The following is a 27,867-nucleotide window of genomic DNA, read 5'->3' on the forward strand; positions in this document are numbered from 1 at the left end:
AAGCAAAGTTTGCGGTGTAGTTTAAGGAAAGTTCCAGATATTCTGATTGAACTGGACATTTCAAGCGTCTTGGCTGGTGCTAATCGCAGGAAGGCAGTCTAATCATATATGCATTCTCTTCGATACTCGATGAGAATGCCATTTCGAACGGTATTGCCTACGTGACCGCTGCCAAGTAAAGGAATCGAATACTTTAGAATATTGTGAATGACTGAGGCTCATCCAACCAACTCTGAGAAGAGTTGTTTCCCTCCTCGTGGACTGTACCATGAGATCTTCGTGGATTTGAAAAGCCTGCCATCAGTGAATATGATTTTGATGCAGTCCAGCTTTTCAATATTACCCCGGAGTCTTCTGACACCTTCACGGCGATGAAACTTCCATCATCCTGCCCCTGTTTTGTTGATCCATCCAAAACCATTACAGTACCCTGACAGACTTCGTAGGTCTTGTCGTCGGCCAGCCTGACCCTCAGGAGTGGCACAGGCTCCTCAGGCAGGTTAAAAAAGCCTTTGAGCATCCTTTGGCCCTTGATGATGAGTAGATGGCCATCAACAACAGGATCTTCGGCCAGGTATATGGGCTGCCTGGGGACTATCCTTTCGGTCCATCTGTGTATCCAGGTGTGTGGTGATTTGGGCTTGCCCAGTTGAAGGTCAGTCAGCACCCACAGCCCCGGGGGAAAGATGATGCGAAACCTCTCCACGAAATAGACCGAGAGCTCGTATAGGACCTCGAACACACTCTTGTTGTAATCAGGTACAATCCCGACAGTGGCGCTCTGATCGACGAGGCCAAGGACGGCAAAGATGTGATCGAGTGGCTCTGATGCCTTGAACGTCTGAGATGCACGGAACAGCTGGGGAAGCAGATCGATAGGCTGCGGCCCTTGCAGACCACCACACAGCATCATGGCTGCTGGATCGACAAAAATGCGCGAATCAAAGAACGGAACGCCATCCCGTGCGGCATCGCTGATTGACCCAATGAAGAACCTGGACAGCGCCTGCCACTTGATCGTTTTGCTGCCACAGATGATGATGGCGGCACGGGCTACCACGATCTCTTGCAGGGCCCACAAGCGCTTGAACCAGTTGCGCTTGAACAGCTCCATTGCCAGCTGCACTGCTTCTCCTTCCGGAAGCCCGTGGTTTGCCTTGGGATTGCTCAAGTAGTCGAAGAGCCTATCGCTTTCAAAGGAGCGGTTGCCCAGAAACACGACCACTCTGAATGCTGTGTGGTAGATTCTGAACATCAGATGGACCTGGTGGCTGCGCTCGCGGAGGTTTGATTGGTCGATGCAGAGGGCGTCGATCCATAGAAAGCGTAGGTCATCCTCGAGGCGCAGGCGAAGCAATGCGGCTTCGCAATTCTTCGTGATGGCAATTTTGCCGTACTCTGGGCCGCACCGGATTTCCTGTGTCAGAGAACGGTCGCCGTTTGCGTCGTCCCAGGTGTACGAGAGAGCTTCATAATCGGGTGGCTGATCCAGTTCGCAGGTAATCAAGTCACATGAAAGAGTGTCTGAGGATGTTCCAGGATGCAATACGACGAGTCTGATGCTGTTTCCATTCTCTAAAGACCGGTTGGTAGATGTGGTGCCACCTACAATTCGAGACTGGGCCTCTTCTTCCTGCGACATGGTTGATTATGGATGGTCTGAGGAGCTACCAACCCCATTTTGCGAGAGAGCGTGATTTATTTCCTGCTTTGCTCCAGGCAGCACTATGCGCCTTGAGATGCGCGTGGAAATCCTTCCGCGTATTAGAGCCAATAAGCGGGCACAAAGCTGAGTGGCAAAGCGTTACAGGGTTGATCGCTTACTGTAGATCATCTTCCAGAACGGCATCTCACGAGGTTCTAAAGCTGCGACTTCATTGAATAGAACGTGGGTCGCACATTTGAAAAAGTTGTTTAGATAAATGCAATGGGTTGCTGCCTAGGTACTAGGCTTTGAATGCGGTGTTCTTCATAGAAGCGTCTGGCATACTCCTATTCATTATTGAGAATCTCAAATCATTATTGGCTAAAAGAAAAGTCCCTTGTATGAGTCCAGAAGCTTCGTTTGAAATAAGCAAACACGTAAAGAAGTTGGTTATGTCATGGTATCGGGGGTGGTGTGCTTGAAGGAGTTGAAAAACGGCGATGGGAAAGGGGAGTTGTGGGCCTTTGCAGGGTTGTCGAGGGTTGGGAGCTTAAGGAAATTCCCGCCGGCATACGTTGAGGTGGAATATATGTTGAGGCTGAGGCTAAGACTGAGGCTGGCAGCAATTGGTCAGGTATGAGTGAGCCTGGGCTTGTGGGCGTGGACTGTCAAGAAATGGTATCGGGACATGGATGTACTTTTAACAGGAGCGCGGAAAATAGTCGAAAGGGGACATCATGCTTTGGAGGCCGTAATCTTGGTCCCGTTGGCATGAATGCGAATTTTCAATTATTGAGACATGCGGGATATGTAGTTAGAGGCTTTCTTAGCTTTCTTCGACGTCGGTTGTATGGTGAGCAAGAGCGGTGCCGCGAGCTTCTGGCATCTGCCAAATGTTCGCACGGAATGCTATGGAAAATAGGGAAACAATGACATGAACAATAAGACCACTAGCTGTGCCCTAATTCAGATTTGGGGATCAATGAAGCATAGAATCACGAAGGTGGTAGTATTGAGATGGGCAGGCGTTCTGAAATGCAATTGACGTCCCAATTGGTTGAGGAGTTTGGGGTACTGGGGTGGAGTCGGTGCCAAGCGCGCGACATAGGTAAGAGCATGCTGCGCCCGTCTCCGCGACAACGTCGTTGCAACCGTAAAAGCCACTGAGCCTGACTTTCGAAAATAGACTGCCCATCCACCACTGCTTTCCACCGTTGTCGGGCGCATCGCTGTTCGACGATGCCGCACCAAAGGACCCTGTCTGGCACTCCGCTCCGCACGATTCCGGAGGACCGTGCCATCACTATCACTTCGGTAAGCCATCGGAGGCCCACCTCGCCGCAGGATGTCTGACTGATGGAAGCTCATAGGCTGTCGATGAGGCTATGATCAAGCAACACCCGCGCGACGAATCGGCGGACGCGTTCCAGAACAGCTTGGCGATCCACCTGCTCGAGAAGAAGTTGGTTCGTCTAGTCGAAGGCAAGGAACACGTGCGCATCAAGCTACAGCTTCTCAACTTGCACTTGGAGAAATGTCGTCGGGAGCTGAGTTCTCTTCGCAAGGCGGTCTACGACTAACTCAATCCACCAATCCCCGCTCCGAACATCGCGTAAGGATGACAATACTCAGCTCACCTTGGTAGCCCGGCGATCACCAAGCGGAACTTCTCAGCGAAGAGACTCAACATCGATATTTGGGGTGTCCGAAACCATGTCGAAGCAGACACATATTCTGAGGCTAAGAAGCTGGGGGACATGGAGAGCAAAGCGCGGTCAGCCGGCATTTTCTTCACCTGCCACACAGCACAAGCCGATGGTTGTTCCCTTCATTTTCGCGTACCACAACTACGTGATTTTCTCCGATTTAACCAATAAGAGATGCCCGATTGGTCTTCGAGCTTTGTCTGTGATTTCGTGAAATACGTGAGATGGACATACCAGGACAGTAAGGATGTCGCTTCAACAGCGACCCGGATAGAGCCGGATAAACATGAAACAACCCTGAAAAATCGGATCACCTGCATGCTTTCCACAGCACTGGGAGAAAGAGTGGAGTAAGGCCGACCGTCACGAGAAGCTATACGGGACGAGTCATGATGGCATTTTGAGTTGAGGCTTTAACGAATGAGGCAATTTTCGCATCAACTACGGCCCGTCACCCGCCCGCAAGGCGTATTTTAGCCAAGTGAACCCTGTGTGGGGGCTCATTTTGACTCGTTTTTGTTGTAGCACTTGGCGATGGTGGAACGGCGAATCACGGCCAAAAACGCCGTCGACGTCCGTCGAGCGGCACGATGCCCAGACCGGAGCGCCTGAGCTGAAATTTCCGGCTGTGGTCTCGAGTGTTCCTTATGCCGGTTCTTTTACGTATTTCCGTTGTAGGATTCCCTCTCCGGGGCGCTACTCCATTTCTCCGCACCCCAGAAGATCTTCATGTACCGATGGATAAATGCAGAGTGGACTAAGGAAGAAGTAGAGGATAAACCGAGAAGTGTTGAGCTATCACACCATAAAGAAGCCTCGGCTACGATTCCAATCTAGGACGGAAGTAGCTAAAGCCGTCGGTAGCGCACGCCATTGTTTCCAAACCGAGTCATGACCCTCGCCTAGCACCCGAGAGGTTCAGCCACACCGTAAAGCCGTAAGGAGGGGAACCGGAAATAAAACCAGTCTATCATCCTGTAAGTAATAGGTAGGAGATGGGAAGCGTAGAGAGTTGCTTCGCGATGAGCGAGATATGTTTGTCGAGCAAGGATGTCTGTAGCAATGGAAACACAGTAACAATAAGGTTACTTCTAGAAGCTCTGTGAAACATTCGGATCAGGAGACAAATCGATCAGTGTATAGAAGACCTTAGCGTGTTCGATATACAGCCTCGCCAAATCCTCGGTCCGATCACCGCCACTGTCGCAGCCACGAATTATGCTTTGAAATTGGGGGCTTTCTTTCAGACTATCAACTCGACAACTAGCACCTACATATTCTACAACGCAAATGTGCGGAAGAATTTGCCCTTGAAATCCACAGTACATGTATCTGCCCTACCTCACAGCAAGCTGCTGCGATGCCAATCATCATCTGGGATGTTGGATGAAATGGACAGCCTGAAGTCTCCCGCTCACGTGGTGAGATGATATCCACTTTTCGTCGGACCATGTCCCAAGGGAGTACTGGAAATGACTCGGAGGTGCATACAAAGGGTAGGTCCGACCACGCCACCCACCCGAGGAGCGGACTTGGCGTCTTCCGACACGCCAAGCCTTCTCAGGCTTTCCTTTTCTGGCTAGGCAGTTAGCCCCTGCAACTCCGCCCGAGCAGCTGTCTCTTCGATCGGTACGGAGATTTTCTATGTGGAGTAGCCAAAGCCTTGCAGATACGTTCATGCATCATCTGTTCCGTCACCCTGGTAGCAGTGAGACATCGACGCGATCCGATGAGACATGAACAATGGTGGTGAAGAATAGTAGGTTTGATATCCCATCTAGAAAACGCTGGAGAAGACTACAACTTAGCTCTCCTCACCAAGCCCCGCAAGCGCCTCGTAAACTTACTAGACTGTCACTTGAACACAGCTTGGCATTCACGGCCAGCCACCTCCGCGATTCAGAGAACACGAGCCGTGAGCATCGTCCCTGAGCCAAGATGCAAGCTTCTGAGTTGGTTGTTTGAACCACCCGTTCTGGACGTGTGATGAAAGCTGAGCGAAATACACAAGAAGTGTTGGCATACCTTGGCGGGGGATATAAAAGACTCGTCCTGGAGCGGGAGAAAGAATCATCACCAACTCACAGCTACTTCATCACTCTCACTCGATCTCTGATCCATCACCTTCGTTTCCAATCCAACCACCACCATGCAGCTCAAGCACATCGCTCTCGCCGCCACCCTGGCCGCCGTCTCCTCGGCCCAGTTCAACATCCCCGCCGCCAACGGCAAGAAGCAGGTCCTCAACGCCCCTCGCCCCATCTCGGGCTTCGTCGACCTCAAGTTCCAAGAGTTCGACCGCGGCAAGGCCTGCACGTCCGACAAGGACCAAGGCAGCGACGAAGCCGTCTTCGTCCTCAAGAACGGCGCGACCCTCGCCAACGTCATCATCGGTTCGGACGCCTTCGAGGGCGTGCACTGCGAGGGCTCGTGCACGCTGCAGAACGTGTGGTTCCGCGACGTGTGCGAGGACGCCATCACGCTGCTGGGCTCGGGCAGCTACCGCATCACGGGCGGCGGCGCCCAGAACGCCGTCGACAAGGTCATCCAGCACAACGGCGTCGGCACCGTCGAGATCAAGGACTTCACCGTCTCCAACGTCGGCAAGCTGTACCGCTCCTGCGGCGACTGCACCAACAACGCCGGCAAGAAGCGCACTGTCGTCGCCTCGGGCATCCGCGCTTTCAACGTCAAGTCCGACCTCATCGGCATCAACAGCAACTACGGCGATACCGCCACCGTCAGCAACTCGTGCGGTACCACCAAGAAGGTCTGCCAGGAGTACAAGGGCGTCAACAAGGGATCCGGCAAGAGCGAGAAGCTCGACACCCCCACTGGCGCTTGCAAGGGTGCTCAGGGTGGTCTTGCCAAGCTCCCGTCTTGCTAGACGCTCGGCCGTAAGAACCGCGTTGATTCATAAAGAGTTTAGTCATTCCAATTGGGCTTTATGAAAGGGGACGCAGCCACACTGGGACTGGATTCCAGTAGAATCTTCATGTACATACAAAATATTATTCGCTCTTGTTTCTCATCACGATGATCGTATTGTTGCCATGTGTACAAATGTTATGGAGTCAAAGATTATTTCTGGAGTCACTCATGTTCTAGAGCTATTCTCATTGCAGTCCGAATTGCGCTGACTAATGGGAATATTTCAAACCTCGGACCATGTTCTGTGAAACAAGTGGTGGCCTCTTGAGGTGGAGGAGAAATTGATTGACATCGTTCTCGAAATCCTTAGATCAGAATAGCAGTTTGATCGGGCAGCAGTTGATTGCGAAAGAAAACCTGTTAGTCATCTGGTTCTTGGCAAAGAAAGTAAGTTTCCCGTCAGGATCATGTTCACGTAATCCGAGAAGAGACCATGCGGTTGTAGAGTTTGTATTTGTTGCTACATAGATCTTTGAGACCAGCTCAGTAATCACAATAGAAAGAGGCCAAACTCAGTTCTTTCTCTCCGGAGCGTCCCTCTCCGGTACGTTCAGAGAGCGACACTGGTCAGATCAACCCTCCATACAAAAGACTGAATCACATCAAAAGAAAGACGTGGCAGTGTGTCGCTCCTCCGCCCGCTCACTCGTCGCAAATGCCGTTGTCGACGAGGAAGTCGTTGAGAGCGTCGACACATCCAGCGCAGTCGCAAAGCTGTAACATCTTAACACGAAAACTGTAACACTTGGGGAGGGGCCGCTACTTACCACACCTTCGCCTCCAACGACGCAGGCAAGAACCGCAGGGACGTCGGCGGTGGCAATTCCAGCAGCGATGCAACCAGCGGCAGCAACCACACCGACGCACGACAGGACATCGCAGTCGGCGCGCTGAACGGCGAAAGCGATTTGCTCAGGGGTGACATTGGGCGCTTGACGAGTCAGTATTGAAGATGGGTACACGGAGTGCGGAAAACGTACTAGTGTTGGCCTGCCTCTTGGTGAGGACACGGTTGGGCGCAGCGGTGGCCGCGACGGCCAGGACGGAGGCGATCAGACCGGTGAAGAGCATTTTGGCTGGAGTGAGGGGCTGGAAAAGGATTGGAGGGAGCTTTTGGGGGTTGCTTTGATGTTCTGAGCTGGAGTGAACGGCTGCTGGATGTCGAAAGGACTGGTGGGAGTCTTGCGGGCTTTTATAGACAAGCTCGTGGGACACTGGCCTCTCCACGGACAGCTTTTGGGCGGAGTTTGTAGTCCGAGGTCCATTGTTGATCCCACTCGGTGGCGTGAAGAGTGATTCGTCTCTCACACCCACTTGTGTTCTACACTATCGACATAAGCTGACTGCATCGTGGATCCGGTGTAGACAAGGTTGTGCATCACAGCCTCTCTGCTAACAGTGATGGAGGAGAAACTTCCACGACCTGTTGTTACGGAGCGTGCACGGGAGATTTGAGCAGCTACTTCACCAGTTGTCAGTGATACTCTTGTGCTAATAGCCAAGGTCCGCCATAAAAACAATATACCGGAGTATTTCTTGATGCACAGAGGTCTCTCCTACAGCTCTCGATGAATGGAAAGAAAATGACAGAGGGCTTCCGCCAAGAAGGACTCCTTCCCCCATGGTCCCTTTGTGCCTGATTGATACTAAGCTCTATGGATACACTTGGCCGGCGGTGGCTGCTTATCTGCGTCGGAGGTTCTGTAGGAAAGCTTTGCACCAAGTGACCTTTATGGCAAGTTTTGTGTCAGTTCCCACTTGCTTTATTCTCAAGTCAAACGGGACAAAGGCTCTGGTAAAGATGCTAGGAATAGAGCATAAGGGTCTCTTGCGATGCTACGGTAACTCAAAACTTTCTTAGTTTCATCCCACACGCGTCTTCCTAGTGTGATGCTGCCGTGATGTCAAGACAAGTCATGAATCCCTGCCTCAGCCACCAGGCCGGCTGAGTGTCAATAGGATCCGCCACGCTCTGTGCGAGAATTCCTAGTCTTGGGTATGCCTAGATCCGTAATCGACTGTTTCGGCAGTTCTCTGTTGATCCCTTGCAGGATGACTGCAGCCAACGGGTGAAGGAATACGAAGACAACGGTTATGAGCGACCTTGTGACTCTTAAGCTTGGCATTCAAGTAGTTCAACTGGTGTTGGCGATGGCGTTCTATGAATATTTAGTCAAACATTTGCCGTGTGTAATTGCGCAAATATGATATTAAGACATCTCTATGAGGTGACTGAGTATCAGATGTCGTTAAGCACATTGTTTAGAATATTTGAGGAGACAACATTTGAAACGCTGGTTTTATTAGCGTATCTCGTCTTAGCTGCCAGATTGTCCAAGCCGCATGATCCGTAAGCACGCTCGAGTGTCTTTATCTTGGCGGCCATGACAGATGGGGTAGCAACATGCAAAGAGCATGTCCCACGTGTGGCTTTTTACCCAGACCAGCCTTGGCACCTTGTACGGAGCTTAATTCCGCCCTCATACTCGGTTTCTTGGCAGATGTTGTAGAGTGTATCTTATTGGCTTACTGAGTCCTGGGATGCGGAGAGGCCCGATGCGAGTAATAAGCGAACCGCAGCCCCGCTTCAGTAGACGTCAATCTTACGAAAAATCGCCCCTCTCAAGCCCTAGTGCCTGGCACACGCACATCCATTGTGTGGGTATAGTTCCTATTGTGGCTATTTAGACAGTGACATGCATGCTTACCCGTTGGTGGCCCGGCGATCATGGCACGCCCCCATGCTTCACGCCGGAGCAAAGTTCCTCGTGAAGACAACGGATCGCCGATCTCTGCCTGAAGATGTCGAGATGGATGCGGAGGAGATCCCGATTCAGCCTCCTTCTTAAAAGGGATTGCGCCACCACACGTGATGAATGTTCTGGATGCAACACTTGTCGCTAGACTTGTGCCGATTACCCGTTTAGATTGCCTTTCAACCGTCTTCGTCACACCTTCTGTGATCCTTGAGTAACCTACGAGTTACCAGCTCTTGAATGAAAACTGACGATCTCCGTCGCTGTCTGACCAAGCCCGGTGTTGGGGCCCAAGTTATACGACGTGGGATTCACCGTACTGAAAATCCCACCAATACCTGTGGTTGCTCTTGACTCTTAGCCCCCCACTGGATTATTTCTTAGTGACGATCAAATGGGATTTTGAAGGAATGCCATGTTCGGTGCCTTGAGCAGAAGGCATTCAGCAAAGGTCACTTCGGAGCAGTCCTGACGAAGTATCCCGGCCTTGCCTGTGCATGCATGCCAGGAACAAGGCTGACTTAAGAGTTCAACTTTAACGATGCCCAGAAAATTAGGCGCCCCGCACAGCTATGCCAATATGCACCGGTAACAACCTCTTTGACGTGAGCATTGGCGGCTAATTCGGCTACTGCGGCTGCCAGTTACTTCTGCCTACCCCAACCCCAACACGACCCTCGCCACACCATCCAATATGCCCCTGTTATTCTGCTGTTCAGTGATGATGAGCTTAGAAGCACTAGTACGGAGAAAGGAAGAGCTCATGGTTGTTTCTCAATCAATTGCCTTTGCCCCGACCTCAAAGTCCAAGGGTTTGAGGAGGATTCAAGAAGCCTTTACCTGCGTAGCTCTACCTACGAATCTCATTACACGTTACAAGGATTTCAGAATAAAACAAGGGCTTTGACTGACTGTCACGGGAGGCACTACCAACAGGGAGTGCCCAACTTCAACTAGATCGTGATTATTAATGTTTTGGAGATACTGTGTGCTTGCTTAGCTGATGAGAATTTGGCACTCTTTTGGTAAATACTCCGGCCGGTTGTTTCGGGCTGTCTTGCACATTCCTTATCGGCTCGCGGCGGCAATAACTGTACGGATTTAGTGGCGGCTGCCACCCTGGTAGTAATAGAGTGTCTGTTCAATTAGAAAGTCCCATGTAGCTAGGCAGCAGCGCATACAGGGAACTTATCCCATGAAAACATCGAACGGAGGTTTCGAAAGCATCCGTTGTTAGTCGTGTCTTACAGGGACGCAAACATTGAGAATACGCAGTTACAGTTCTCTGTAGCGCTTACTTTCGAAAGATAGTACGAAGATTATGGCAACAAATGTCGTCGGGAACTTCATTGCGTACTACAGCCCACAATGTGAGCGGGACATCGGCTACAGCAACTTTACAAGCCAGCAGACTTCTTTAATTACTACCCATCTACACAGCGTTCGCTATTTGAATGGAATCTCTGCTAAAGGTATTACTGCTCCTCAAGGGACGGAAGATAAGTGATGGCATACGAGAGCATGACCCTACCGCCAACCTCTCACCCGGCGGACACGGGCACTCATCCCATCATTGTTTCGTCAAGGCAAAATCCACGAGAGGAAATGCGCACTCACCTGTAAGCGCCAGAAACCACTTTCAAACCAGCAGAGACCGTCTGTGATGAGCCGCGCGCTCGAAAGACGCTGCCGTGTGAATTCGTGTTCCAGAACATACCCCTGTCCGCTTATGCAGGTTTGCTGCGGGTTCGGGCAAGAGCCTCAACCACGTCAGCGAACGGCGAGGCACCGATCTTCGCTGGGGAAGAGAACGGCGGGCTGCGTGCGACAGCCGCTGGTTTTGGTTTTCTTTCGTCAGCCCCACCCTCTCCATGCACGAGGCTTTGGTTTTGTGCGTGCATTCAAGCAGTTACTCGTTGAAAGTGCCAAAATCAAACCACATAGTGAGCCTTGTGTTTGATTTTTATTTTTTCAGAGCTACGGAACAACCTGTGTAGCCTTTCTTGAAGTCGCCGACCAGCCTTATGCAGTCTCGCGTGGAGCCACAGACCAGCCTAATGCGGCCTCCCGTGAGCCGCATACCATAATGTGCGGCCTCCCGTGAGCCGCATACCATGATTTGCGGCCTCTCGTGGATACTTAAGAGAAGGATAAACTGCATCGGGATCAAAAAGATTCCCCTCTGATGGCTCAGTTCCCGCTCGCCGCCAGAATGCCGTCCATCCGCCGCCGAAATGCTATCACGAGCTCTTCCGCTGACACCTCCTCATGTACACCACTCAGTACCTACTGGAGATAACAGCCATCCGGCGAAAGGAAACAAGGACACGATGGGCAAGTAAAAAGGCATAACGAAGCGCTCGGAGAATTTCAACCCAGCCGCCCGGGACTTGGCTCGCTTGTGTGTGCAGGTTCCGCTGCAAGTTCAGCCTCGTGCCGACATCGCCGCAGTCACTGTTCGTGCTACCCCCTCGTCGTCCATCCACGTGAATCTCACTGCTAACTCGCACATGCTCGTTACCAGAGACCAAGGAGGCGCATTCGTGCCCTGCACTGTGTTCCGCAGCTGCGCACGCAGGCCCCCTGCTCCCCGGGCGCCACCGGCCAAGCCTCCTTGGTAATTCGCAATCGAGCGTCTCGAAAACCCAAAACCCAGAACCAAAACCTCTCTATAGTGCCGTCCTTTCTCTCCATTCAACGCGCAAGATGGAAATGGCGCACCTTTGGCGCTGCCATCTCCTCTATGTCAGAAAGTGGAGATGGTTTTCCAGTGGTGTTTTCTGGGTTCTCGTCCTGTACATAAGGCCTTCTCAACGATGCCTTCTCTCCTCTCCCTACTCTCCATAGAGCTGCGACCAGAGAACCGGTTCCTCTTCAATCAACACCATCATTGCTGCCTTCCGGATCTCTGGTCCTTCCGTAGCTCTTTCCCAAACCGGCAACAGAAGCCTCGCCATGTCTGACCGCCGCCCCCATCAGCCCCAGTTCACGGGCAACAACCCGCCTGCCGCCAACGACGATTGGAGCCACAGCATCCTGGCTGCTCGCATCGACTATCCGCACGGCCGTCTTACCAACGTCAACAATGGCCGTGGAGCCACGGCTACTCATGGCCCCAATGAACCCACTCGAGGCAACCCGCCGCCGCACCCAATGCCCGTCCAGTACCCGCTGAGCAACACGTCCACCATCTCGCACCGTGCCGTGTCCACCACCCACCACCACCCCAGCGGGGCCCAGCGCTTCCCCCACGGCCAGTACAGCCAGAGCCAGCAGCCACACGACGCAATCGCCCTCAACCCTCCCCCCGTAATGCCACGCCACCCTGCCGCCGCCCCTGGCCCGGCGCAGCAGCCTTCAGCATGCGAAGTCATCTTCCCCTGCTGCAACAAGGGCTACAAAAGCGAGTTCGCGCGGCGGCGGCACCAGCGCGAGAGCCCGGAGTGCCCGTACTGGACCGGCGAGATCCTGAGCTTCTCGTGCCCGTTCTGCCCGACGCAGCCGAAGCGGCGAGCGGCGCTGGTGCAGCACGTGCAGGAGCGGCACAAGCAGACGAATCAAGAGGCGAAGGACCTGGTGCATGCGTGGTACAACCGGGATGGGAGCGTGAGGGGGCTTTGATGGGGGTTTCGTGGTGGGGGGTTGCTGGTGTCGAGGGTTGGGAGAGAGAGAGAGAGAGAGAGAGAGAGAGAGAGAGGTGATGAGAGATGATGGGGAGATGGTAAGGGCAGAAAAGGGCGGTGGTTTGGTGCGGCGCTGGAGGGCGGATGATGTGGGTGGTTGGGGGTTTGTTTCCTTTCGTGTTCACGTCCGGCTACGCTCGTTGCAGTATACCTCCTTAGTTTCCTTCTGTTTTGTTTTATTGTGAGCGTTAGGCGCGCGGTTCAGCTGTTTTCTATAGCGGAGTGATTGGTATTCGGCAAGTCATTGGGAGACTGGGTACGTTGTGGTGTTTCTCAGATGGCCGGGTCAGTGTTGCCCGTGTCATCCAGGGGAGTGTGTGGGGAAAACAGGGTCAGGATTGGGCAATGCATCACACATCTGTAGCTTCCATTGATAATTGCATATAATTGTGCTTACAACATCTGCATTTCATACAGGATTTCCATTACGACTACTTTGGGCACAAAAGAATGTATTTACTGCGACGTAGCACGTGCGAAATGCTGCTCCTCTGACATACGCTCTTGTATTACCAGCAACTTAAGTGTCGAGAGCAGAGCCACAGCTTTATAAAAGCTAACCCAGAACAACGGTCTTGTGTTCTCGTTCAATTGCAACCATTTCGGCAGGTGGACCTCTCCTAGTCCCAGGCGCCTAGCAATGCCATGTTTGCGAAATATAAGCATGACCCGAACTACGAGCGGCGAAAAGTCACTTTCCTCTGAGCTGATATCCGTATACAATGGGTCGTTGGTAAGAATTTTACAGACATCGACCGTATTGATGCGTCCAGGATCTTGCCATTTAAGATACTCTGCGCCAGGCCTAGACGCTTTAACCCACAGATCATGGGCTTCCGTATCAGGAGCGTGAACCTCCGCTACCGAGAGTGCCAAGAACTCCATTTCAGAGGACACCTGTTGACTCTGGTCTCAAAGACGATATGTGCCGCGTATTTCTGCAGATATATATGACCGGCAAATGCTCCATCTAGCATCCTCAAGATGCATAGATTATAAGCTCGTCCGTGTTCTCCGGAAACCCCTCGATGCGCATCGCTGCCGACTGAGTGAAGAGTAGGATTCGCCCTGGGTCCGAAGCTAACCTGAGGTCATCTTCGAAGACCCGTGGTTGCAGCTTTGAGGTAAAGATTTGCATCTCTGCAGGTGTGAGGTCACTTGGACAGTGACAAAAAGCGACAGGCACCGTGCTCTTCAGACAAGTACGGCCAGGCGTGGTAATACCATGGCATTTTTCCAGCACTCGTAGTAGCAATCCCCAATCGGCGAGGCGGCCCCTTCCATACGGGCGGGATACTCTTCAGTGAAGCATCCCTGTCGCCATACCAGGGTCATTAAATGAGGCCTGGTCCTGGCGAACATTATGTCTTCATGAGCATGGTAAGAGCCCATCGCTTCGAGGAAGCAGTTTCCGGCCTGATCGGCTTTGGAGCGCTTCAATCTCCTCGACCTATAGGATGACGGATAATGCTGTATACGTTTACAACAAAGCTTAACTATGTCAGAAGTCTAAAAGAAGAGGAAGAAGACCTTCAGCTGTATAACTCCCTCTGCGATAGGATCTCTAACTAGCCTCCCAACATCAGCGTGACAAACATGAGAGCAGCAAAGCTACTCCCCTTGGTTTTCGTTAGATTTCTCAAAGCTGGAGCTGTCCAGTGATCTGATTGTGTGGGATGCTCCTTTCTCCTCTTTCTGTGAAAGAAGTGGGTATCGCAACAACAGAAGACCATATCATCAATCGAATTGATCGCGCCCAAATGGACGGACGATTGACCACCCTGCCCCATCATCGCACACCCACTCCTGACACTCCCGACATAAAAAGCCCTTACGTCCCATAAGCCGTTCGGCCCTTGCTCGGCTCGAGTTCGAATACGGCAATAGTAATGACCAGGAAAAGATAGAAGCGCTGCAACCATCTGGTAGGACTCTCAAACCAAAGTAAAGATTCCCTTTTCCAGCTTGCCGTTCCTCCACATTTCGGTTTCTTTTCCGTTCATGATCCCCTAGACATAGCAAAGCCTGTAACTCCCATCTGCCTGCGGCCGAAGGACAAAAGGGACCTCTGCGCCAAATAGTAGGTCTTGCACATTCCTTCTCGGCTCGCAGATATCTTTTACGCTTGGTAAGAAATTCTCTTCGTAATGGTGTCTGCTCTCATTCTCTGGTGCTTCTTTTCTTCCAGAAGCGGGTCTGGAGCGCCGATAGCTATGAGGCATCACTCTCTCGGGAAACTCCAGTAATGATTTGATGCAATACTTGCCTACCGTGGAAGTTTCCACTTTCAAAGCCCTTCTCTCTTGACGTTTCACTATGATCCAAGGTAAGCTGATTAATGAGAAGACAAAGTTTCAATTAAACCTTACATACGCGAGCCCTGAAACGGCTATACGTCAGAAAAAGTATATATGGCAATAGCACAAGCCAAACACAATTTTATTGGGATACGAACGAGATAGTAGCGAAATGCTCAGCAGTAAGAATCACCAGCAGCGAGTGACCCAAACTAAAAATCAAGATGGAGATTCGGCATCAACATAACCAGCAGTGAATTGTTACTTTCAATTTTTCTTCCGTATGGGCATGGATCTAGCCATCTCAGTCTTACGCATATTCTCTCCCTACGACCGGCATGTTAACTTCCTCACTACTAAACGAACAGTGCCCAACCGTCTCATCTCCACTTCCGTAATTTTGCTGCTGGCGTTGCTGCGTCACTTCGGCTCCCCACTGCACAGGCTTTAGATGATGCATTCCGCCCATTTCTCCCTCAGGATGACACGCCGCCGAAATGACAGCGCTATTGTAACCAGATGTCAGCGCCACCATACCGGGCCTGTTTCGCCTCCGACCCCACAGCACTGCCGCTACCATGGGCAAAAATAAGGCGAACATGAGGACATGAGCAGCTGTCTGCGAGTAACCAAGACCAGTGTAGTCTGAGATTATTCGCCTCTTCCTCACCCCATCCGCCCCGACGTCGTCGCGGTAGTCATAGTATATGCCCGAGCCGAAGTATAGACTTTTTGATACGAGATAATGCAGAGATGCAGATGTTGCCATAAGAGGGATGCTAATCTTAAGCGGAAGTTGAAGCCAGTACGTGGAGCGCTGTGTGCCTTGAGGTGTCGAAGTGCGCAAACTTTTGCGTCGGTGCGCGAAGAGTGACCATTCGCGTACTACAGCCATGCTAGTAACGAGGTGGTTAAAGAGGAGGTAGTCAATGGAGATGAGTAGTTGTGGGATGTTGGCGAGGATGAGAAGGGATGATCCAGGAATGCCATGGCCGAGTGTGAGCGAAATGGGTGAGATTGAGCTGTTGAAAGACAAGTCCAACACTTTATTTTGGTTATACCCTAAGACGAAGAGGATCGAGGCGGTGAGACCGGATAATGCGAACCTGCCATATGTGTCAGTCACATATACATATTTCTTTTCCAGGATGACTGGAAGAGAAAAGTGGGCACAGGCGCACAGAGTGTGGAGCTACACACATTGTTGAGGTAATTCTCCATCGTAAGTAGGATGCTCCAGCTGATTGCCGAAGCTCTTCGCCCTTGGAAATCATGTAAGGTTTAGGTCGGGGGTTCCAGGTCTCTGTTGCAAAGTCTTCTTTCGTGCCCAAACATAGCCCTCGTGTGGTTGGATCTGGTGTCTCCAGGAAAGAATCGATAGCGTCGCCGACGGTAACCAAAGCCGGAGTTCTATAAAGAAACATCGTCACAACCATGGCTATTACCTTAACCAAGTTCATCGCGATGACGACCAGGTGGATGTTCCTACTATACTTAAGCGCGCATAGTGAAGTAACCTGTTCCGCCAAACAGCGTGAAGTTGGAGGATTGTCCCAGGGAAGGATTTGACTACAAATCGAGTTTGGCCATGGGTCCATGACATCTTCCAAACCGTGCCACAACGGGTCTTCACTACTTGGAATCCCGAACGTGCAGATCAATAAGTGGCTGGTAGGATTGATAGAGGTGGAGTAATAGATCCAAGCAACAGATCCGTTAGATGTAATACCGTCACTAATTGCAATAAGGTTTCGGTATCGCATTTGTTGAGGATTAGAAAAGTATGCGTGAAGGCATTCTTCTTTCGTTAGCTCTTTCAGCTCTTTCGTCTGGGCCTTTTGCTGTAGTTCAAGGAGAATTGAATCCTGTAACGTTTCGGATGTAGAGTCCGGACGGTGTCCCCAAATAGGAGGAGACGAAAAGGTAGCGCCGTTTTGGAACTCTGGTGATATAAATGCCACCATAAAGGAAGTTGTACCTGTTACTGGATACAAAACAGAATTGCATCTATCTGGGTTAGATGGCGTATTAAAGGGTGTTGGTAATAGTAACTTACAGGAGATGGAGAGGCAACGAAGATATGGCAAGAAGAAACCAAAGTAATATACGATGAATCCCGATAGAGTAGAGGTTTTCGAAAGAATGAATCCCTATAACAAGGGTCTTTCCCAGTCGATGCATCTTATCCACCTCAGATCGCTTTGGACTGGAGAGAACCTGCATCGTGTAATTACTGGCGCTCAAAAGCACGGTGCATAAGATGTTGACCATGGCGTGGCTGATAACTGAGAACTTTTCTGTACTCTCGCACTTTATGGTAAATGTGGAGTTATCAGAAGCCCATATAAGAAAAGACACATTTGTGACCAAACCATTATCGCTAAACATGTATTCAGGAGGAGGCCGCCTCGCCATCCACTCGGAAGGCCAGGGATGCAATGACAGAGTCGTGTCTTTGGGGTAAGTGGCAATTCCTCATCGCGACTAATATCGAAATGGTTGGGGTGTTGGTCTCCAGTTCGTCCATCGCAATACGGGTGTGCATAAGACCTGGAAAGAAAGATTAAGATAGGCTTGCCCCTATTGATGTGGCCATTTTGCTTACGAGTTCTCTGTACGCAGGAATCTACTTGGTGAGGCCATTTTTGCGCGGAATGAAGCTTGCTTCGAGAAGAAATGTCGAAAAGGAGATATTGTTCGCTACCCATATACCCAACGAACACAACTTTGGCAGAAGGATGAGTCCCTTGTATCACACTGTGCAAGGTTGTGCGGATTTCGAGGCCACCCTTAGCGGGCATACCCAGAGAAACTCACATAGGAAGTACTCCTTCGTTTGCCTACTAGCATATATTTTTTTCTTGTGCCTCTGAAAGTTTGATTGCATATTTCAGCGGGCTCTACGTATCACATGATTCTTCTAGATTCAATTATTCTGTTCTAACGCTCTACAATTCCTCGCAGTAGCGGTGCGCTGCGATGCCCTTCCGTGAAATGGTTGACAGGGATGAAACTGCATAATTGTATCACAGTATTAGCCGCCTTTCTTTACCGCCCCTTCAAAGCCTCGGGTGGAGCCATACTGCTTAGCAAAGAACCTTGCTTCTCGCCAGGGTGGTCAATCGTCCGTCCTGGTTCAATCGCGCGTGCGATTGGCTCTGAAGCATCAGTCGAATTACGCGCTCCCAAATGGACGGACGATGAAACACCCTGTTTCTTACAAGCTCTCGGACGGTAGCGGTGTCACAATAACACTAATTAGAGGCAGAAATATCACGGTAACATTCACTCCAGGTAGCAGCAGTCCTGTGCGAGCCAGTCTATCTTACAACCATCACAAAGGTGTCTTCATTCAAATAATGGATGCTCTGCTACGTTGGAGTGGATTCCAGAATATTCTCCACGTTCACACTTGGAATCTCAGAAGGCATTAAAAAACAGCAACAGCATCGAGTTACTCATTACAGGTTCGTGATGGAGTCATGGAGCAACCCGGAACGACCCAGCGAGGGACATGGCGTCGAAGAAACAAAGTTTTCAGGAGCTCAAACAGGAGCTCCGGAAATCCATTCGATGCGAGCTACAAGACCCACGCTTAGTGTAAGGTCTATATCCGTACGTCAACTTAGGTTTTCACAGATCAGCATCGGCCAAGAAAGCTGCCAGGACCACCAACGGATATCTCTCTGGAGTAACATACGGCTTCAGATCCTGATCTGGGTACGTAATAGGAGACAATGGGTACATTCGCGGCATTAACGACGTATCATAGCATTGCGGTCTATTATATCGTATTCTTCAAGGCTTTGTGTACATCGCCATCGCATCGCCTGCATTTCACCTCAACATCTCCTCCGACTACGGGCCTTGCTGTATGCAACCTCACCCAAGCTGTGCCGCATGTATATCTCATCCTTTTAACAGTGCTCCCTATGACAGTCTCTTTTGCAGGCGCTCTTGGGTGCTGCTTTGCCGTCACACTTATGATCAAAGCTGGAGTCGCACCAATCACACAAGTAAGCTTGTTCATCACAGGTGTGTAGCTACCTTATAGACCTCGCCACTGGAAACTAAAACTGATTAGGCACTCTTATTTTCATCGTATCCTTTTTCTACAAACCGGGCACAACCCCTAGAGGCCACGTATATCGCGATACAATCAGTCTACACGGACCATCAGACTGGTATAGTATAGCTATAACTGTAGGGTGCTCGGTTTCCGGATTAACAAGCTCTGCACTTACTCCTGCTGCTTTCCTACTCATAGCTTCTAGTTGCTCCCAACAGACGCAACCGATCTTTCTGCTTGTTTGGGCAGCTATGGGACTAGTTGGGGACATTGCTATTGAGCTTATGTTCGTAGCCACTGGCTCCGACGATTTATATTGGGACCCAATAGTCAACGTTGCGATGGCTATCCAAGGGCTTTACTTTGCGGCTTTCTCACTTAGTGTGAATGCGCTTTTAGACACCGCAGTCCATCAAGCTATTTCATTAAGAAGTATAAGCAGCTCCTCTTATACTTCATTCCGTCGAAGAACACAATACAAGTGCGCACCTCAAGTATGTATCGCACGGATTAACCCCGACTTTATCTTCTAAACAAGCAACTAACGCAATAAAGCTACTGGTCACATTGAAAGATCCGCAGACCTACTTCTTTTTACTGATCTCGATTTTCGACGGCTACGTTAAGATGGAATTCAGCCTTGAATTTTGCATTCTACCTTCCATATACTCACAATTAGCGGCCATATCACTACATGTAGTATGTAGTCTGGCATTTTACAAATTGTCTCAACTACGGAGTACCTATAAGCCTGCTTTCCCCAATTGCTTGAGCGTCTAGAACTAACCGGAAAATAGTTACTTTACTAGTCGTCAGTCTCACTCTCAATATGGTCTTTCTGCGTCTTGAGAAAGATCACTATGAAATAAGTAAGTCAGAATGCTTCACCAGAAACTTCTGGGTTCCAGCAATTGCGGCTGGGGTGAGCAATCTTCCCATCGTATGTAAGTCAAAAGTAGAGAGAAGACAAGCTACAAGAATATCAGTTAATGGATTGTTAGGTATTGCGAGCTTGTTCGCCGCGAACATTAGTGGATCTCTGAGGAAAGCGATAATCGTTGCAATTATCTGCACGGGATACAGATTGGGCCCAACGTTCTGGTTTGTGCATATTACGCTTCAGCTGTTCTTTCGTCATGAAGCAACGGTGCTACCCCTATACATCTTTTCTGGCGTCATGATACTGGCTGCGGCATTATATGGAGCATGGCTTTTCTACCAGAACAAGAAAAAGAGGAAAATCATTGCAGAGCTGGGACTATCAGAAGCAGAGTCAATGCGGTTGAATTCTATTGCAACAGACTCTGGGATGACTGAAATTGAGAATATTCATTACCGGTACTGTTTTTGAAGTTAGTATCTCATGATTATAACTTCGTTCTTTACAACCAAATCATATTCATTTCTTCTCTACACAATCCTCAAACTAAGCACAACCTTCACCGTCTCAGCTCCACGTCGCATTATACGCCGCCACCTGCCTCCTCTGCCACCCCATCAACGCATCCCAATCCACACACGAATGCACAACACCCCAACTCAACCCATCCTTCCAATACTCCTCAGGGCTGCCGGGCGGCGAGTCGCTCTCAAACGTCAAATAATCCGCACACGTGACACTCAGCCTCAAGTACTCAAAGCAGTGCTCCAAGTGGGTTATCCAGTCCTCGTCGATGGGGGTTTTGGCCAAGGGGTCGGTCGTGTCCGGGTGGTAGACAAGGGCGTTGTAGCGCATGCGGATCATGTTGACGCAGTGCAGCTGGTGCAGGTTGTTGAGGACGTAGAAGTTGTTGATGTTGGCGGCGTCGGAGGCGGCAGAGGGGGGCGGCTCGGAGAAGATGAAGAAGGGCGCGTGGATGCCTGGGTCTTGGAGGCCGTAGCGGGATGGGTCGGGGAGGTAGATGGAGTCGGAGCCTGTGTGTGTGTGCCATTGGTTAGAATTGAGGGGTATGGTTTCGGTGAGGGGAAGGGGATTGGCTGCTTGCCTTCGGTCAGCTTGGCCCAGTTCTTGTTGACGTGGTGGCCGGGCCCCATGTAGTCCGGGTTCGGGCTGAAGGGGACGTCATGGCGGTTGGTGAGGATTTTGCGGGGGATGGGGTTGTTGGGGTTGATGCCGAAACTTTCTGCGGAGTCTTCGCTGGCAGCGCGACATAGGTAGCCGATCAAGAGACCAGCGACGATGTTGAGTAGGGCGAAGGAGGTGTAGAAGAAAAGGTTGTGGGGTAGTCTGCGGCGGCTTGTCGTGGGCGCGCCATCTTCCTCTGGTGTCTTTTCGTTGGTTGGCAGCAGACTGTCTGCTTGCTCAATCCCCGCATAGTCTTGCTTTTGTCTGAGAAACTTGGGTAATTGCATTGTGAGATGAAGTTGAAGGGAATGAAGCTATGAGAACTGTTCAATGCCAGTGGGAACAAGCCAGACACCGAATGGAAAAAGAGCTCATTTCCTTATTTCCGTATTTCCACTATCTTTCGAGCTCTGACCGGCTCGACTCGACTTGCAACAGAGCACTGCATCCTCCATTAACCCCGGCTTATCGGCTGGGGGCCGAAATGTCGGTCATTGGGTGTATGAGACAACCAACACGTCCAAGCGCTGACAAGCTCAGAGCGGTTTGTCGACGGTGCGGGCGATCTAGATATGGCGTTCCACGATAGCGAATACGGTGAAGCGTTTTATGCAAGCCAGCGGAGGAAGCGGGGCAGGGATGGCGATCCATGACGCGGGGGGCGGAGGATAAGCATAAGCACCAAAAAGCCCGGGCCCTGAGCCGTTGGCCGCCGCCCCGAGTCAGGGTCAGACCGCCGGGTCGGCTCCGAGCGCGGACACGCCATTTTTTGACGTGGCGCTGATTAGGTAGCGGTAGGACCACCGAGATGCTCCATGTGACGAATGAGGCAACCTGTCGCTCTTCAAAGGATTATGCTATCATGTTCGCCCCCACGCTCGCCAGAAGCTGCTTCAAGGGCAAGAGCTCTCGGGTATCTCTACTTCCCCCGTCTTGCTCACGGCAAATCAATTCATCAATTTCATCACCACCATCATTCTGAACGGCATCATGAATTCCAAGAAAGAGTACCAGCAGATTGCTGCAGACGAGGAAGCCATCCATGAAGAGCCCAGAATTCGCCGCCCGACCATCTGGCATTACATCTGCATTTTCGTTCTTGCTCTGGGCTGGGCTGCAACAGTAGTACACAACTACCGCACGCAGCCAGTGGAACATGAACATGAAGAAAACGAAAGCACGATGTTGCATGTCTACCACAACACGCCGATTCCAAGAGAGGTCTTCAATCCGGTGAAGAAGGTCTTTGACAAGGACCCCCGCTACATGGGCGACGGGCCTGAAGTGAACCATTATTGGGACAAGCTTGTTGCAGGTAAACATTCCCGCCCATTGGAATTGAGAGTATTTTCTAAGTTTATCAGGCCACGACGCTGTATGGATCGAGAATCCGGAAGAATGGGGCCTGCCAGAGGGTATCGTTGCGCCGTATGATCATCCGAACACGCCGAACCCCAAGCCCACCGACTTCTACGTTATCTCCATCCTGCACCAGCTGCACTGCTTGGTAGGAACCTCTAACTTCCCTAGAACAAATAAGATGCATATACTGACCGGCCTTAGAATATGATCCGCTTCCAGTACTACCAGGAGAAGAACCGGGTCGACACGTCGGCGGACCCGGACGCGTTCAAGTGGAAGGTGCACGTGGAGCACTGCTTCGAGTACCTGCGGCAGGGCATCTCGTGCGGCGGCGACTTGATCATCGAGGGCAGCAGCCCCATCAACGTCGGCAAGGGCCACGCGACGTCGGTGACGGGCTGGGGCGTCGAGCACGACTGCATCGACTTCGACCGGCTGCGCGAATTCCAGATCGACCAGGAGGCCAAGTACAACGAGACGTGGCAGCACGAGTAGATGAAACATTCCAAGATAGAGGCACTCAAAATGTATATTTCCCGTTCAAAAGAACCCAACCCTCTGCTATGCCGTGACACCGTATTATCAAAGCCCATAAACCCCCAAATCCCCCTCCATCCCCTTCTTCGTCCACACCGCGCCCTCGACGCCCCCAAACACCCTCAGCGTCCTCGCCCCCCGATCCTCGAACCCCAAACTCCGAAACACCCCCTTCGACGCCTCGTTCGCCGGATCGAACAGCCCGAGCACGGCATCCACCCCTCGCTCCCTCTCCGCCCATTCCAACAACGCCCCCGCCGCCTCGCGCGCGTAACCTTTCCGCATGTGCGCGGGGAGAATCGCGAAGCCCAGGTCCGGCGCGGCGTACGCGTCCGGCGGCGCGCCGCGCGAGAGGGAGACGGTGCCGATGGGGGTGCTGGCGGCCAGGTCGTCTTCGCCGGGTGTCTCGGTGGTGGCACCGGGGGGCTTGAGGGACACGAGGTAGGTCCCGTAGCCGTTGCGGGCGTGCTCGGCGACGAAGCGGTTTTCGATCATCTTGCGCGCCGCGTCCGGGGTGGTGATGGAGGTGGGCTTGCCGCCGATGGAGGCGATGAATTCGGGGGTGTTGTAGAGGGTGACGATGAAGGCGCAGTGGGCCGGGTTGGTGGGGAGGAGGTGGGTGAGGTAGAGGCGCGGGGTGGCGATGTGGAAAGTTGGGTCTGTCATGTTTGCTGGGTTGAGGTTTGTTTGGGTTGGGAGTGGGGGAGGGAGGAAGTGGGTGGTTGCTTCTTTATGTGGTTGCTGCTCGAGTCATGCACGTTCGGGGCAGTTGCCCGGCGAGGAAAGTCAATTGCTCGATGGGGTTACATTCAATTCTCTCTATTCGCTAAAGGTACAACGATAACAACTCTCAATCAATCAGTGATGGTGGTGGCCGCCCTCCTCCGCCTCGTCCTCGTCAAAGTCGTTCCGGTGGCCGGGCGTGTGGGTGACCTTGCCGCCCTTGTAGCCCGATCCGTGCTGCTTGTCCGACCTGTGTTCGTAGGCCCAGCTGAACACCCGCTCAAAGTCGCGGCACTGGTGCGTCGCGCCCATGCCGTTGATGCCGACCTTGGTCAGCGGCTCGAAGGTGGCGTCGCCCGCGCACATGATGGCCTGCCGGATGTAGTCGAGGCAGTGGTCGCGGTGGAACACGACCTCCTCGGCCGTCATGTCCGTCACCGCCTCCGGATAGTAGGCGAACCGCAGGAAGTTCAGGCAGTGCAGCTGGTGGAACATAGACACTCCGTACACCTTATGCGTCTCCGGGTTGTTGGGTGCGGGGAGAGAGGCAGGTAGGTTGTGGGTGAACTCGTTGGGCACCTCGACAATGCCGTCGCCCGGCGGTGACAGCCGCTGCCACATCTCGTCTGTTGCGTTGCTGGGTGCGCCGCCCATGTATGCGTGCGGCTGGAAGGTGACGGCGCTGTTGTAGAGCACTGTTGACTGTTAGTCGACTCCCGATATTGGATGGATGTAATTCTTACAGTCTGGCTCGAAATGGTCCACCTCGGGCTTGGTATCGCAGCGGAGGCTCTTCAGAAGCACAATAACGTGCCCCCAGACAGACAAGCCGCCGACGAAGAGGAGCACGTTGAATGCCACTGCTGCTGCCTTCCAATTCACCCAGCTGCGACTTCTCTTTGGCATTTTGAAACCACGAGATTCATCGAGCAGGAATTGCTTGTCGTCCTCCATGCTGGTGGATGCGCTTGAGAGCTGCTCCTCGGATGAGTTGCGCCCCTGTGTTGGCTTGAACTTGTACATTGTGAATGAGACTTGAGAGAATGATTGTGGGAGGAGAAGTTCAATTGGGAGCAGAGAAGAAGTGAATTCATCATCCGGAAATAGAGACTGCGCACGGTGTCGGACCGTCCGACCTAACGCGCGTTGCCACTTCACGCATTATTACTGAAAGAGGAAAGCGGGGTTAGGGAGCCAGCGTTGGGTTCGCAGGATCAGGATCCAAAACTAGCGCAGACCATGACTAGCAATCATTACTCCGCAAGAAAAATGATTGGGCAGCTCCGGACTACCGGAATAGGCAGGGAGGGATTCGCGGGACGGGCCCTCCGCCCCCAAGCCTCCGAATCCTTCAGCCCCCACAACTGTCGATCCCCAAATGTCCCTGCGTCTGCGGGTGATGCACATCCTCGTGCATGCACGCGCCTAAAAATTATGCTTACATGTGCAAGACATCGCGGGGCATCCAGAGGATATACACTCAGCTCCCCTCCAACCATCGCCCAACTCAGACTTCATCTTCAACTCCATTCAACCTCCTTCCTCTACACCATCCGTCTCAATGGCCTCCCCGACCAAAGCCAAGTCGTCCAAGATGGCGACGGCAGCAGCAATCCTGCTGCCGCTCCTCCCCTTCGGCTTCCTGCAATGGCAGAACATCAGCTCCAAATTCAACCTCCACAACATCGACATCACCATGCCCTCCTTCTCCTCCGCCACCACCGCTTCCCCCAACACCACCTTCACCGCCATGGCCGCGCAATACGCCGCCGCCTGCCCCGCGCACACCATCAGCCCGCACATCTTCAGCAGCGACCCGCTGATCATCTACGTCGCCGACTTCCTCACAGCGGCCGAAACCTCGTACCTCCTCAACCTCGCAACACCCTACTACCGGCAGTCGCCGGTCTCGAAGGGCTACGCGCTGGAGACGTACGACCGCGAGATCCGCAGCAGCATGTCGGCCGTGGTGCCCGACGATCCCGTCGTGGCGTGCGTCGAGCAGCGCGCCGTCGACTTCCAGGGCTTCGCCCCGCGCGACCGCCTCGAGGACGTCCAGGTCGTCAAGTACGGCGTCAGCGACCACTTCCGCCCGCACTTCGACTGGTTCGCCGGCATGGCGAATCCGCGCGTCTCGACTTTCTTCGTCTATCTCGCCTGCGATGATGGAGAGACGGGGAGTGGCGAGTGTCAAGGTGGTGCGACGCAGTTCCCGCATTATGAGGGCAGGTTCCCGGCAAAGTGGTGTGGGTGGATCGATTGTGAGGATGATTCGGGCGTTGGGGGTGTGGCGTTCGCGCCGAAGGTGGGGAATGCGGTGTTTTGGGAGAACTTGTATCCGAATGGGACGGGCCATCCGGGTGTGTGGCATGCGGGCATGCCGGTGAAGAAGGGGAGGAAGGTTGGGTTGAATATCTTTACGAGGAGGGACAAGTGGGTTCCCGAGCAGCAGTAATGGTTGTGTTTGAAGTGTACTTTTACGATGTCAATTGAATGATGACTACTTTTACAAATGTTCCTCGTTCTCTACTCGTGCTGCATTCGGATGGTGAAGAATTACACTGAGATACGACGAAGAATTGAGAGTTGGAATTTCGCTGCGCGATTCTCACATTTTGATGTAACTGTCTATTGAAAGAAGCAAAGTAGTTGTCTTCCGGAAAGCATCACAAGTGACGACTCAATCACTGTCCGGAAGTAGCTCCGCGGCTGCGGGAATTCGTCCGCCACGAGAGCGAAACACCCCGCATTGACTCGACCTAAAGCTAACATAATTCACGCGCAGCATAAAAGCCTTCATAAGTCGATCCCGCATTCGCACTCGGCCAGACTGGTCGCGCACCGTTACGGTTACAAGTTCAAACCGTCGACCATGGGCATCCTTCGGTGTCAGCACTACGACTAGTCATGAATCATTAGACACTAAAAAGCCTTGGTCGTTTCTTATCGTGAACAAGCACGGTTTTAGTTCGTTATCTCTAGCGCTGACAGGGTCCAAGCGCCCCTTACAGCTGTGGCTGTCGTGGCGCCGTCATCCCTTGACAGCAATCCCCCATTTCTCGGTTCGGCGCGTTGCATACATGCGAACCATCAGTCGCCATTACCGGTGAGCCTGCAAACCGGCCCATACTTGCATATACCGCGCATTCGAGACGCCCGACTTGCGTGCTCGGCCCGTTGACTTGGTGTCATTTCCAGACCGCTCAAAAAAGCAAACCTCACATGTTTCACCAGTCCAACCAATCAGGCCCTCTAGTGGTGTTCTATTTTTTCTGCAGCCTACTACCGCTGATCTATCTCCGCGAAAAAAGCACACATACGGCGCGCGGGAGCTTTTCCGTATAGTCGTCTCACTGATCCAACCGTCATTCCGCCTAACACCTTACCCGAGCTATTTCTTTGCGGAGGAAAGGATCAGCTTCCAGCTGCCCGTGCCAGAACGTGCACCATCCGGGCCCAACTTGCACCCGCACCGCCCATCATTCCCACTCTCCACGAAGGATTGTCCTGCCAGCGCACGAGAATCACGGACCCCTTCTCCCAAACACCGGGCGATAACTAAACATATTCTCGATACTTTCCAAATCAGGAAAGTGATCCTCATGGAGATAGCTAAGTCGGCCACTTCACTTCAAGCCACCAACATCGTCCTCGCAATTATTGGGCGTTCTGATGCAAACATCGGACCGTACCGCAGTAAGCCCTCAGTCCGGTATGCCCCTTCGCATTGCCGCAATCAGGAAGGTGCGGCAACCGATCGTCGTCGACATGTCTGGACGTCCGTGATCCCCGTCACCGGGGATGGCGGTTAGTCGTTGCGATGCAGCCAGCAACGACGCTAGATACGCCGGATGTATCCGAAGGCGCGCCGGGAATAGTCAGCAGGAACCGTGAGAAAGAGACTTGCGGGAATTGTCACGAAGTGAAGGAAGAAGTGCTATAAAGATTCCTTCTTCTCACGCCACCACCACTTCAGCATCACTCCACCAGCTTTCTCCTCTCCACACCTCAGTGACGAGCATCAACTCTTCCCTTTACAGTAAGCCTCCATTCCTTCAACCAGAAAAGCAGGCCGAACATCAAAGCTAACCCT

General features: G+C 52.2%; 10 protein-coding genes across 10 annotated transcripts; 5 read left to right on the forward strand and 5 right to left on the reverse strand.

The window, feature by feature from the left end:
* Positions 1-193: 193 nt before the first annotated feature.
* Positions 194-1,642, reverse strand: LTHEOB_2728 (Heterokaryon incompatibility protein; the record flags this gene model as incomplete). Its single annotated transcript, XM_035511572.1, has 1 exon — positions 194-1,642. One exon carries the CDS (start codon positions 1,640-1,642, stop codon positions 194-196), a length of 1,449 nt encoding a protein of 482 aa, XP_035363454.1.
* A 1,242-nt stretch (positions 1,643-2,884) lies between these two features.
* On the forward strand, positions 2,885-3,225 carry LTHEOB_2729 (uncharacterized protein; the record flags this gene model as incomplete). The annotated part of the gene is made up of 2 exons (XM_035511573.1): positions 2,885-2,959; positions 3,016-3,225. 2 exons carry the CDS (start codon positions 2,885-2,887, stop codon positions 3,223-3,225), a joined length of 285 nt encoding a protein of 94 aa, XP_035363455.1.
* A 2,275-nt stretch (positions 3,226-5,500) lies between these two features.
* LTHEOB_2730 (Pectate lyase) lies at positions 5,501-6,238 on the forward strand (the record flags this gene model as incomplete). Its single annotated transcript, XM_035511575.1, has 1 exon — positions 5,501-6,238. One exon carries the CDS (start codon positions 5,501-5,503, stop codon positions 6,236-6,238), a length of 738 nt encoding a protein of 245 aa, XP_035363456.1.
* A 686-nt stretch (positions 6,239-6,924) lies between these two features.
* On the reverse strand, positions 6,925-7,353 carry LTHEOB_2731 (uncharacterized protein; the record flags this gene model as incomplete). Its single annotated transcript, XM_035511576.1, has 3 exons — positions 6,925-6,996; positions 7,050-7,213; positions 7,263-7,353. 3 exons carry the CDS (start codon positions 7,351-7,353, stop codon positions 6,925-6,927), a joined length of 327 nt encoding a protein of 108 aa, XP_035363457.1.
* Positions 7,354-11,993: 4,640 nt separating this feature from the next.
* LTHEOB_2732 (uncharacterized protein) lies at positions 11,994-12,659 on the forward strand (the record flags this gene model as incomplete). Its single annotated transcript, XM_035511577.1, has 1 exon — positions 11,994-12,659. The coding sequence occupies one exon, from the start codon at positions 11,994-11,996 to the stop codon at positions 12,657-12,659; it is 666 nt and encodes a 221-aa protein (XP_035363458.1).
* Positions 12,660-20,534: 7,875 nt separating this feature from the next.
* LTHEOB_2733 (uncharacterized protein) lies at positions 20,535-21,439 on the reverse strand (the record flags this gene model as incomplete). The annotated part of the gene is made up of 2 exons (XM_035511578.1): positions 20,535-21,001; positions 21,238-21,439. 2 exons carry the CDS (start codon positions 21,437-21,439, stop codon positions 20,535-20,537), a joined length of 669 nt encoding a protein of 222 aa, XP_035363459.1.
* A 703-nt stretch (positions 21,440-22,142) lies between these two features.
* LTHEOB_2734 (uncharacterized protein) lies at positions 22,143-23,009 on the forward strand (the record flags this gene model as incomplete). Its single annotated transcript, XM_035511579.1, has 3 exons — positions 22,143-22,467; positions 22,517-22,659; positions 22,716-23,009. 3 exons carry the CDS (start codon positions 22,143-22,145, stop codon positions 23,007-23,009), a joined length of 762 nt encoding a protein of 253 aa, XP_035363460.1.
* An 87-nt stretch (positions 23,010-23,096) lies between these two features.
* LTHEOB_2735 (GNAT family protein) lies at positions 23,097-23,717 on the reverse strand (the record flags this gene model as incomplete). Its single annotated transcript, XM_035511580.1, has 1 exon — positions 23,097-23,717. The coding sequence occupies one exon, from the start codon at positions 23,715-23,717 to the stop codon at positions 23,097-23,099; it is 621 nt and encodes a 206-aa protein (XP_035363461.1).
* A 192-nt stretch (positions 23,718-23,909) lies between these two features.
* On the reverse strand, positions 23,910-24,797 carry LTHEOB_2736 (uncharacterized protein; the record flags this gene model as incomplete). The annotated part of the gene is made up of 2 exons (XM_035511581.1): positions 23,910-24,469; positions 24,518-24,797. 2 exons carry the CDS (start codon positions 24,795-24,797, stop codon positions 23,910-23,912), a joined length of 840 nt encoding a protein of 279 aa, XP_035363462.1.
* Positions 24,798-25,335: 538 nt separating this feature from the next.
* Positions 25,336-26,229, forward strand: LTHEOB_2737 (2OG-Fe oxygenase; the record flags this gene model as incomplete). Its single annotated transcript, XM_035511582.1, has 1 exon — positions 25,336-26,229. One exon carries the CDS (start codon positions 25,336-25,338, stop codon positions 26,227-26,229), a length of 894 nt encoding a protein of 297 aa, XP_035363463.1.
* Positions 26,230-27,867: the final 1,638 nt, after the last annotated feature.

Source organism: Lasiodiplodia theobromae (assembly GCF_012971845.1).
Source record: "Lasiodiplodia theobromae strain AM2As chromosome Unknown scaffold_7, whole genome shotgun sequence".
Lineage (NCBI taxonomy): Eukaryota > Fungi > Ascomycota > Dothideomycetes > Botryosphaeriales > Botryosphaeriaceae > Lasiodiplodia > Lasiodiplodia theobromae.